This window comes from Callospermophilus lateralis, chromosome 7, assembly GCF_048772815.1.
Source record: "Callospermophilus lateralis isolate mCalLat2 chromosome 7, mCalLat2.hap1, whole genome shotgun sequence".
Taxonomy (NCBI): Eukaryota; Metazoa; Chordata; class Mammalia; order Rodentia; family Sciuridae; genus Callospermophilus; species Callospermophilus lateralis.
In genome coordinates, this window is record NC_135311.1 from 111285315 (window position 1) to 111297325 (window position 12011).

General features: G+C 51.1%; 2 protein-coding genes across 6 annotated transcripts in view; both read right to left on the reverse strand.

Moving 5' to 3' along the window:
- Positions 1-3762: 3762 nt before the first annotated feature.
- Artn (artemin) lies at positions 3763-4879 on the reverse strand. 2 transcript variants are annotated; one of them, XM_076862906.2, is made up of 3 exons: positions 4820-4879; positions 4317-4455; positions 3763-4244 (listed from the first exon to the last, which is right to left on the reverse strand). In XM_076862906.2, the coding sequence occupies exons 1-3, from the start codon at positions 4877-4879 to the stop codon at positions 3763-3765; spliced, it is 681 nt and encodes a 226-aa protein (XP_076719021.1). The 2 variants fall into 2 exon arrangements, with proteins under 2 accessions (XP_076719021.1, XP_076719020.1); XM_076862905.2 differs by having other exon boundaries at positions 4317-4478; positions 4816-4879.
- A 4336-nt stretch (positions 4880-9215) lies between these two features.
- St3gal3 (ST3 beta-galactoside alpha-2,3-sialyltransferase 3) overlaps positions 9216-12011 on the reverse strand; it is a 194013-nt gene continuing 191217 nt past the window's right edge. For all 4 annotated transcript variants that reach the window (XM_076860600.1, XM_076860599.1, XM_076860598.1 and 1 more), the window contains one exon: positions 9216-10223. In XM_076860600.1, the coding sequence (XP_076716715.1) occupies positions 10134-10223 (90 nt within the window). In that variant the 3' untranslated portion in view covers positions 9216-10133. The remainder of the gene's footprint in view (positions 10224-12011) is intronic.

Genomic DNA, 12011 nt, shown 5'->3' on the forward strand with positions numbered 1-12011 from the left:
CAGAAGATATCAAGACAGATGTATGAAGCTTGAGGTTTCCAAAGCTATGCAGGTAGACATTGAAATTACAGACTTGGGGCTCAGGAGAAAGGTCTAGGATGGAGATAAAATGTGAGCATGGTTAGCATGGATAGGTGGTAACTGAAACCATGGAAGCAGATAATGTTGCCCAGAGAGAAAGAGAGAGAAGAGTGGGAAGAGGAGAGAGTGGATTTCAGAGCCCTGAGAAACACCTAAGAGACAGAGAGAGGAAGAACCCAAAAGTAGTCAGAATGAGCAACTGAAAGAATAGAAGGAAACCAGATGAGTATAAGATCAAGAGAGTCAAGGAGTTAGATGTGGTGGCACATGCCTGTAATCCCAGCGACTCAGAAGGCGAAGGCAGAAGGATCAAAATCTATAAGGCCAACCTGAGAGATTTAGGAAGACCATTTCTGAAAATAAAAAATAAAAGGGCTGCATATATGGATATATAGCTCAGTGGTAGAGTGCCCCTGAGTTCAATCCCCCAGTACACAGGAAAAAGAGACAGAGAGAAAGACAGATGCAGACACAGGGGAAAGCAGTTTTTCAAGGAGGGTTGACAAAATTGAGTGCTCCTGAGTGTTCAAAGTTCTAAAGGCTGAGAAGTGGCTACTGGGTTTAGAAGGACAGGGTCCCTGGTACTTCAGCAAAAGCTCTTTAGTAAAGGAGAGGTGGCAGCAGATATGTCTATCTACCTATGTAGATGTCACAGCATCATCTTTAAAATAATGAAGTATATTTGAGCCAGTATAAACAGAAGGAAAGGAGAGATGAGATAGAAAATGGTTGAAGCTTGGGGGGCATTGTAAATAGTTGAGTCAGAGAGCCCTGATATTGGAGCTGAATACACTTGGAGGAATCCAGCTACAAGAGGATATCCAACATAGTATGTAAAACAGGGCATGCTGCCACAACATGGGGACTATGCACTCCAAATGGACAGCTAAATGAGATTTGGAAAGTATGTGGACTTCAGGCAAGGTGGAGCATACCTTTAATCCCAGAGACTTGGGAAGCTGAGGCATGGGGTTCACAAGTTTGAGGCCAGCCTCAGCAACTTAGCAAAGCCCTAAGCAATTTAATGAGACCACATATCAAAATAGGAAATAAAAAGGACTGGGGATGCAGCTCAGTGGTAAAGCAACCCTGGGTTCATTCCCCAGTATACACACACACACACACACACACACACACACAAAGTCTGTGCAACTCCCCTAAAATTGTTTACCAGTTTTACATATCAGTGACATTTCTAGCATTTTGGTGGGGAGAAGGTCATAAGTTTCATCAGATTTTCAAAGGACTTCACAACTCCAAAAATAGGTTGAGACCCACACAGGTTCTCTTAAATCTTTTCTGATCACTCAACTTTCAATCTAACCTCTCCTTATCAAGATGAGACTTCAGTCAGCTAGTCCACACACACTGCATCACAGGGATCTTTAGCCAGGAATAAGATGGCAATCCCTGGATAGGAAAGGAGGAAAGTCATTGGCAAGGGCATCTTCCAGACCAGGCAACTGCAGGCAGCGGGAGTAAGTAGAACCTGGAACTATGTATTCTGGATGAAATGAACATAGACAGGAGTTTTAGGTATTCTCTGAGCTGAAAAAAACTGTCATTTCAAAGCTGCCTATTATTTGTTGTCTTGCAAGAGGTGATAACTTGATATTCCTTTTTTGGAGACCATGCCCTAATTTTGGGAAAAACAATCATTGGGCAATGTGTTTTTGCAAATGTGAAACAGAGATCAAAATAAAAAATGGAGATACCAGAGCCATGGAATTGACAGGATATTCTCAACATTCCCACCCAGCCTTCTACATACTGTACGATACGTATACATTTTCTGTGGGGTGTGTTTGTGGAAACTGAGGATCCTGAATCAGTTTAGAGGCAGAGATAGGGACCAAATGGGTATTTGAGAGCAAAAAAGTACCAAAGTTTTGGTGCATAGAACTGGGGCAGAAGGAGAGACAGGCACAGTTTACCTCCTTGACCCAGAATAGGCCCTGCTTTCAGAGCTCTTGTGGCTCCTCACTAGCCTGGGTGAAGTAGCTTCTTGCCAAAGGAGGCAGGCACATGGGAAGAAATTTGTCAAGTGTTAAATGCCTGGGATCCCACCCCAACCCTGTCTCACTCATAAGGTGCTCTCATGGACCCCTGCTCACCACATCTGCACTGATGGTTCTCAAACCTACCAATTCAGACCTCCATCCTCAGCTCTAGATCAACAAGCATATCCCCCCTGCTTCCTGACAACTCCTCTGGCTGTCCCATAGTCCCTTAGATGTATCATCCTTTCCAACTCCATATCCCTGTCTTATTTCCAAAGAAGGCAAATCATATAGGTCACCCCCAAATAAATACCTAGGACCTAGGAATCAGTTTTAAAGGACATGCAAGAAAGGAATTACACTGACCTTTTGGAGATGATTTGAGGACAATGTGAGAGGCCAGGGACAGCACTAATATTCCTTCCAGATAAAAGTGTATACCTCTTAGTTTCCTTATCTTTTTTATATCAGTTGCCAAATTGAATTTAAATAAATATGTACGTTATTGAGTATTTATTGTCTGTCTATCCTTAGCGTCTACTCAGAAGCTGACATATAATTGGTGCTTAGTAAATATTTGTTGGCTGAATAAATGAATACCCCTCATTCAACAAATAAAATGCAGGTCCCTCTGAGGCTCCTCAGGTCTTTCCTACATTCATGTTTGTGAAGTTCTGTGCTTCAATCTCCCAAAGCAGCACCCCAGTGCACCCTCTTCCCACCTTCGACATTTTTTTTTCATATATTTTCTTGCCTTGGACTGTTTCATGGAATGAAGGCAGTGAGCTCCCCAAACTGGACCTTCTGCAAGGAGAGGTAGATTATATTACCTGTCAGGGTAACTTCAAGATCGTTTCCTGGATGGTAGATACTGATTAGTGACAGTGGGCCAGGGCAATGTATGGTTTTCTGTTTTTACCCACTAAGCTAGGACCTCAAGAGTACCATCAGTATGGGACGGGGCTTTCTCCTTAAAAGGCTCTGTAGTTTCTTTTCCTACAGGTAACCCAGGCTCCAAATGCTAGAGACTGTGGAGTGGGTATGAGCTGGCCTGTGAATGCACCTTGGCCACCCACTCTGCCCAGGGGTCCATGTCTTCTACCTCAGAGCTGTTGGGTGGGGGCAAGCTGCTGGCCAAGCCTGTGATTGCTGAGTGAAGTGTGTGAGTGGGAAGGTCAGGATACACCTCCATCTTACCTCTTCTACTAATCCCCCCATTTCCCAGGAAAGGATCTGACAAATTACCAGAGTAAATAAATAAGTTAGAAATAATAAATAGGGGTTCAGTGCCCAGGAGTGAGTTCAAGGCCAACTCCAACACAGGTGCATTCAGTCATGCAACTGCAATGTGACTCCTCCAAATTCTGCCCCACCTGGACCATTTCTGGAGTCTCTAGAGGAAGAGGTCCCAGGACTTCTGCCTGGCCAGTGCCAGTGTGTGAGAAGTGGTTCCTAATGTCTCCATGGCTGAAGTCTCTGGTAATCATATAAACCCCTTGAGGCTGCTGGTGAATATTCCCTCCATCTCTCCAGAGCCAATGTTTGTTATCTCTGATGGGGCTTGGCAACTCAGCTCTGAGGTCTCCATCTCTGGCTGAGGCCCTGGCTACTGGGGCCCAGCGGGGAGGTCTGAGGCATCAAGATGCGCGAGTAAGGATGTGCAAAGCCTTGGAGAGATTCCTCAGCCTAGGCAGCCACAGGCAGTGGCTGAGAGGTGGTCCACGGTCCTCCAGGTGCTGTTGACGTCCATGAACGAGACTGCCTCATAGCGAGTAGGCCGGCAGCAGGGCTGGCTAACTGGCCGGGAGCCGGGGGGCGGCTTCAGGGCCCCAGTGTCCAGCAGGCTGGCCAGGCTAAGGTCATGGGGGGTGCGAGCGCGGCGACAGGAGCCGCTGCAGAAACGGAAACGCACCAGTTCATCAGATCTGTGGCCCAGACCGAGAGCATGAACCGGCACCAGCTGCGAACGCAGGCGGCAGCTCCGCGTGCCCGTGGTCCCCGTGCGGCTGCCCCGGATCCCAGCACGCGCCGCGCGGACACCGCGGGGCGCAGCAGGCGGGGACACGGGCGCGGGTGGGGGCGCGGGCGGCGGGGGTACCGGTTGGGGAGGCTGTGGCTGTGTCCGCCGGGCTCTTCCGCCGCACAAACGGGCCGTGAGTTGCCCTGGAAGGAGATAAAGTCACACACTCCCGGGCCAGCCTCGCCCCTGCCCCGCCCCTTTACGCTCTCACCTACCCGGGAGGTGGCGGGTGGGCGGCGCCAGGACTGGCGCGGGGTCTTCGCGGGTGGTCGAACTGTGGGGCTTGGGGTCCAGGGAGGCCTCCGTGACGCTACTCAGCAAGACCAGAGCGGTCAAGGTCGGCCAGAGGGCGGGCTGCGCAGAGGTGGAAATGGAGCCTCAGGAAGGAAGAGGGCGCCCTGGTGGGCTGCGGTGGGGCAAGCCCAAGGAGGGGCTGCCTTAGGCTGAGATCGGAGAGGGGGCTGGGTTCCTAGTTGTTGGCGGGAAGTCTGGAAGGGCTTAGGCTCAAGACCTAATGGGTTCCAAGCTTTTGGGAGGAATCGCCTGAGTGCATTGAGCATCCAGAGAAGTCCTGTTCCTTAACTCACATGCCTGGTTCCTCCCTGCCTGACCATTTTCCCTCCTAAATCTGGTCTCAGCCCTCGCCAAACCCTGCTCTTCCTCCCCAGTCAAGCCACCCTTCCTCAAAACCAGCTGAGAGTGCCTGTGGGACACTCACCTGCCACTTAGGCCAGGAGTAGTGGGGCAGTGCAGTAGGGCCTCCAAGTCCAAGTTCCATCTCTATCAACACCAGGAGCTCCCATCAGCCTTTGATGACCTGTTCCCCCACCCTTTTTGTGAGGCAGCTTGCATAATGAGAGATGAGTTATCTTTGAAGGAGGTCATCCTTCCACCTGAGTTTCTCCAAGCTACAGGGGACTTGGGTAGCTGGACTCAATCCAGGAAAAGTAGCTGCATTGAGAACCTTACTATGTGTTAGGTGCTTTGCAACTATTTCCTCTTTCACAACTCCATGAGGTAAATAAATGATTTAATTCCCTTTTTCCAGATGAGCAAACAAGGCTCACAGAAACTCAGAGATTACCTAAGGTCATAAGGGTAGACCCAGACAACCGTGGGGAGAGGGGTCCTGTTTTCCCAACTTTCCTGTTCTGTGTTGTGGGGCTGGAGCTGCCAAGACTGACTGGAGAAGATAGCAGTAGCTGGCCATCCCTGGTCCCACAGACAGCTTTCACCCATGCCACAGGGGAGGAATCTGAGACCTGGAGAAGAATTAGAGTGACTGCTGGTCACTCACTCAAGAGTTATATGATGACAGTGAGGCCCAGTGAGGCCTGTGCTGCCCACCAGGACCAGCACCACTGCACCTTGTTCCTCTGTAATATGTGTTCTGGACCCAGAGACATGCGTTTTCTTTTCTGTCCACAGATGTCCGTCCCTTACCAGCAGAAGGTGGAGGCTGGATGGGCCCTCTGAAAACACAGGGCTTGGGCCATGGCTTCCTATGGCCACCAGGGGGCAGAGTCTGCCAAGTCTGCAGACTTGAAGGGGAGGTGGGCTTTTATATATTCTTTCTGCACTTAGGTCTGAATCACTCCCAGGAGGACCAGGCTAGGCTGGCCTTCATAGCAGCCTGATCTCAGACCTGAGCCACCCTGAGAGCTTGCCCATGTCTGTCCCCTCTTGTGGATCTGGTAGCCTGGCCTTGCTCCTAGAAGTTTCCCCCATGAGCCATCCTTCCTGGTCCCAGCTAGCCTTCCTAAGCCCCCACTGACTAGCACTCTCAAATGCCTCTCTGGGAACCCAGAACTTTCATGGGCCCTCATTAGCCAGCCTCCTCTTGGATCGGGCTGTCACCTCCCCCTAGGACTCAGAATGCCTACACATCTGTGGAACAGGTCTCCTCAGGCCTTCCTACAGGGCCAGGCGTTGGCTTATTGGCTAACTGAATTCAGAGTCCTCAAGACCAGGCCACTGACTGTTATCACCATGGAGCAAAAAGCTTAGGGGCCTCTGCACTAGGGGGAGCCCAGGAGCAGGACCCTTGCTTGATGGCAGCTCAAGTCCCCTCTCTCTCTCCTGGGTCACTTGATCCTGAGCCCTTGCCACCCGCTTCCATCATCCCACTACTCACCATGGGTGGGCGTCCTGCACCGTTTTCTTCTAGGCACCTTTCTTGGGTCCAGTGCTGGACTTGCCCCCGCAGCTCAAATGGCTCATACCCAGAGCTGTGCACCTGGCAGCACTTCTTTTAGCCAAAAGTGCGGCCTTGGCAGCCAGTCTGTGCCCTGTAGCGGCAGCGGGAGCCTCACATTACAGCAGGACTAGCGCAGTCTAACAAGGGACAAGAGGGACTGGAGGGGCTGGGAGAAGCAGAGGGCTGCTCTGAGGGCCCAGGAGAGGGAGGATGCCAGAAAAGTGAAGGCTGCCTTGCCTCTGCCCCCAGCCCCTGGAGCGTCCATCCAGGACTGGGACCAGGGTACGGGCAAGCGGTTTGGCTTACCTCGGGTGCCGGGTTCCCAACCCCAGTCACAGCCAGGGCTGGGACCCGAGGGACTTGCTGCTGGCGGAGCCCGCGGGCCGTGTCTGGGGGCCGAGCCCAACTCCATCCCTCAGCAGCCTCCTGCCCGCCGCCGTCCGGTGTCAAATTCCAGCCCCAGCGTCACCGGATCCCGGGGTGGGGCCCAGAGCGCCCCCGCCCCGCCCCACCTTTCAGGGCTCACCTGGCCGCTCCACCCGCCGGATCCGGTCCCCACTGGCTCCCCTGGGTCCCCCGAGATGGGGGGTAGACGCTGGGAGAGGACCCTCGGATGCAGAATAGAGAACGCGGGCACCGGGGAGGCGCGGAAACTGCGAGTTCAGAGTTTGTAGACTCGAGAAGTAGGGAGCTGGGAGGACTGGCCGAGGGCGGGAGAGAGCGAGCTAGGGCGGGGAGGGAGCGACAGGCTGGTCCCTGCCGCGGCCTTTGAGTGTGTAGACGTGGGGGTCCCGGCAGGTTGTCCTGCCGCGCCTGGGACCCTCAGATAGTTTCTCTCTTGTCTCTGAGGGTCGACAGCCTCAGATGACAAGGCTCCGCGCTGAACTTCCAAGGTCTGAGTCGACTACACCCACGGCTCACCTCCTCAGTTACCTGGGGCTTAGGGGAGCAGCTCGTGTAACATCGAAGTCACTTGTCAGAGACAGTGGAAGTGGGAAGGAGGGCTTAAGGGGAAGGTCACAGAAGAGGAGCATGTGGGCTGGAGCTTGAAGTAGGAGCTGGAGGGTGGCATTTCAGATGCCTAATTATGGCAGTTTGGTAGGTGGGCTGGGGATTCCATTAAGTAACATGGCTGGAAAGGTAATACTAAGGAATCTGGCCTTTTAGCCCCAAGATGCTGGAGACCATCAAAGGGTTCTGAGCAGAATGGTGTGGTCAGAGATGCATTTTGATGCATGTCTCTAGAGTTGTAGTGGATAGTCTGGAGACAGGGAAAATGGAGGAGAGGTGAGATAGTCAGGAGACTGCTGGGCAGAGGATGAGGCCTGAGCGGGGAGTCTAGGGCTGCCTGGTCACAGTCCTCCACACACCTCCATGAAAATTCAGTTGGTACTTGATTGGATGGGGTGAACAGTTAGGAAGGACAGAGGTGTGCCTTTAGCTTTGGTCTGGGTGACTTAGTGGAGAGCATACACTGTGGGAAATGAGGCTCCCTGGGAAATGGGCTGGTTAGGGGCAGGAGCTCATGAGTTCAGTGTTGTACATGTTGAGTTGGAAAGGCCTGTGGATGTTTCCTAGTGTAAAATGTTCAGAAAGCAGCAGAATTTGTTGCCTAGAGCAAAGTGAGGAGAGCTTGGTTGGCAAGGACAATATGAAAATTGTTGACCAACTGATATACAGCTGGAAGCTGTGGGTGCGGATGAGTGCTCAGGGAACGTGTATGAACCAGCTGCATCCAGTTATGCATCAGAATCAGTGGGGATCTTTAAGAACTACCACATCCGGGCCCCACCCTGATCTGACAGTCACCAGGTCTCAGGGTGGGCAGGTGCAGTTTTCCAGATCTGCACAGGTGATTCGATGCATATCCAGGGCTCAGAACCACAGCTTTTGTGAGGGAGTCTTGTGTGGTGCTGGGGACAACAGACTGCCGAGAAAGTCTGCTGCTGGGCACTGTTGGAAGTGGCTGGGGAGGACAGCCATTCCCATGAAGCTGTAGAAAGGAGGCCAAGTGGTGAGCAGTTTGATCTGTTGCCTCCCATAACTTGTTGGCCAGGGGCAGCTTTTCTGGGGCTTTTTCAGCCAGGACCACTACTTTGGGGCAAGCAGCTTAGTCCCTGTACAACTCAGTTTTGAGTGGGTGCCATCCAAGCTAGAACTGTGCATTGGAGTTGGGCATCACAGAAGCCCTGTTTTCAGCAGAGTACGAAGGGCATTTCTGGGTTTGACTGTCCCTCAGTCAGGGCCTCGCTTCCCCTCAGTTGAGGAGGGATATGTCTGGGAACAGACTTCTGCAGTAAGGAGGGCATGTGGGAAGTCATATTTCTTGGGGTGGCCAAGACTCTGTCCTCAGGGGGTCACAGTGGGAGGGCCTGGGGCTCCCTGGACTCTTGGAGTAGGCAGGAGAGGTGAAGGAAGCTCCTTCCACATGGCCTCTAGGGTGGGTATGTTTGTCCTTCCCAGGCCTGCTGGGGAGAGATGGATCTGATTTGAGGGCTCTATATTCGAGGTGGAGGGTATTCTTTCTGAAGTTCCCCAAGGGATGTTTAGAACTGGGCTGTGTGTCCCCTGTTCTGTGTGAGAAGGGGGCTGGATGGAGATCATGCCTGAGTGCTAACTTTGGGGTCAAGACATATTCTTTCCAGAGCCAAGAAAGAGCCAAGCCAGGGTGTCAAGCGATATTCTGTAGGCCTCTCCAGGCCAGGGGCTACCACTGATCTTTCTCTCATATGGTAAGACCCCAGAGGTTCCTAGATAGCCACCTAGGTCCTGCACAGGACATGAGAAGTGAAGAGATCTGATGCTCTGTGGGCTGGAGAGAAGACCCTTGGATTTAGCAGAGTGGCTGGAGCCTTGGGTTCCTGTTTCTTTCAGGAAAGTTGGAAAAAGCAAAAAAGGAGGCCAGGTTCAGGGAAGATCTTTATTGCTTCCATGAGGGCTGCCTAGGATGGCTGTCGCGGCCTAGGTAAAGTCCTTGGGCCTCACTTCCCTCTGGTCCAGGCTAAAGGCAGAACCCAAGGACTTAGCAGTCTCATTGTGGAAACCCAGAACACCTGCCAAGTGGGTCAGTGCAGGCCAGAGTGGTGTCCTGTGGATCAGGTGTGGCTGGGGAGGACAGCCATTCCCATTAAGCTGGGCTGGGCCTCCTGAGCTTTCGAGTTCTCTCGGCTTTAGCCCAGGGCTGTCCTGTTGGCTCCGAAGGGATGGCTCCAGGGTTTCCCTGCAGGACAGCTGGGGGCTGGTGAGTGGGAATACCCCATCTTCTCCCCAAGAAAGGCCAAACAGTGTGGTGAGCTGGAGGGGACTGGCATGAGATGCTGCCCACCTCCCTATGGTCCTGGAGTGCAGCACAGACTGGTCACCGCATTCCCACCCTCCAGGGAGCTAACTGGTACCACTGCTTGATGGGCCCTCTAGTGGGCCTCTTCCTGCACAGCAAGTGGACCAAACTTAATCTCCAACCTTATTTAAAAATAAATTATCCCCCCCTCCCCCCTGCCCAAATTCACAAAATGATAATACACCAAACACTGATTGGAGAAACAATTCTGGCAGCAGCCATGCTGCCTAATGTCCCACCTCCTGCATGCTGGGCCTGCTGGGCACAGCCAGTGGCCTCCTGGCCCTCTGGCTTCACGGACCCAGGCTGAGAGAGGCTGAGTGCTGGTCTCTGAGGCTGGCTTCCGAACAGGCACAGCTCTGGCTACTTCACCAAGGCCTCACTGCCCCTGGGGCCTCTTGGCACTGTCCTTCTCTGGGTCTGAGGACTCCTGCACAGGTGGCTGCTACTTGCTCTGATAGCACCTAGGCCTACGTGGCCGAGTGCTGGGCCTACTCAGATGCCACTGCTTAGGTCAGTGATGACATGCGCTTTCACCAATTTCTTCAGGAACTCCTTCTCCCTCTGGATGTTGTGTGTCCAAGACTAGAAGAAAAGAGATGGAGAAGTGATGAAATAGGCTGCTCAAGGGGCTGCTCTCTACGGTCCCTACCCTCTGAAGCTCTGTGACTAGAAATCTAAGGCGAGACTTATCGTCCACGGTGCCTACAAGACCATGACGACTCTGCTGCAGTGTGCCTTAACTCGTCCCTCTTCCCAAGACTCAGAACAACCTTCGCATCCCACCTTCTTCATTCCTTCAGAACCCGCCCTTGACTTCTCCCAAGTCTGGGTGGTGTTAGCTTCCCATCTCCTCCTCAGTTCTGAAGGAAGGACCTGTTTCCTCAGACTCCATCCCACCCAGCTAGTCTGGAAGCACCTAGGTTCTAGACACCCTGAGGGCAGGCAGGTGAGTCACTGAAGTCCAAGAACAAGGGGGTGGAGTCACTCTGGCCTGATGGAATTCACTCTCCAGGCCTGGGGATGCTGATGAAATCCTGCCTCCCTGATCACAGGAGCCAGGGAGCCTGAGGAGCAGAGCCTAACTTTAAAAAACAAAAAATTTAATTGATAAATAATAATTACATATATATTTATTTATGGGGTAAAATGTGATGTTCTGCTATACATATACACTGTACAATGATTAAATCAAGCTAATTAATACACCTATCACCTCATACTTTAAAAAATAGTTTTTAGTTGTAGGCAGACACAATACCTTTATTTATTTATTTATTCTTATGTGGTGCTGAGGATTGAACCCAGTGCCTTACAAATGCTAGGCAAGCACTCTACCACTGAGCCACAACTCTAGCCCCTCATACTTTATGATAAGAACAATTGACTAGTATTAATAAATTTTTTTAATATGTAGCTCTATATCTATCTAATTATATTTTTGCAGTATGAGGGACTGAACCTAGGAACATCAACTCTGAGCCACATCCCCCAGACATTGTTTTTAGTACTGGAGATTGAACCTACAGGTGCTTGACCATTGAGCCACTTTTATTTTTTACTTTGAGACAGGGTCTCACCAAGTAGCTTAGGGCCTTGCTAAGGTGCTGAGGTTGGTCTTGAACTTGTGATCCTCCTGCCTCAGCTTTCCAAGTCGCTCTGTGTGCATCATGGTGTCTCACTAGAAGAGGCTATTTTTTTTTTGTTGTTGTTATTAATGTGGAAATGACAAGGAAGATGCAGCCTTTCAGGGTTTCCTGGATAGGGCTCTTCCCCATCCTCAGGACTCTTACCAGGAAGCTTGAATGACCAAGTCCCTCTAAGAATGAAAAAACTGGTTGAATAAATGAAGGAATGAATGTCAATCCTGGCTTTTACCCAACTGTAGCTTTTGTCAACACTGAGCTTCACCACACCTATACTCACAGATAGTATTTACTGATGCTAAGAATTTAGGGCTCTGTCAGCCCTTATTCTGGTCCAGTCAACCATCTCCAACCTTCTAAATCTTCTAAATCTGAAACTTGGGCAGTTATCAGCAGAATTCCCTATATTCCTTGGCTCTGAACTTCTTTCTACTTGAGGGCAGGGAGTGCTAGGCACAGAATAAGTGCTCAATAAACACATTGGTTGAATGGAATTTAAATTTTATAGGCAAGAAAACAGGTTCAGAAGAATGGCAGGGTCAGGATTCAAGCACATGTAGAAACTTACAAAACTACTTATTCCACCTCCATCTCCTGGGGATAAATAACCAAGAGCACCCACAAGGAGTCACTGAGGGGTAACAGGTCACCAGAGGACTGAATATTTGATGACACTAAGAAATTATTGTCAACTATTTTAGACATAATAACAATTAAAAATAATTAC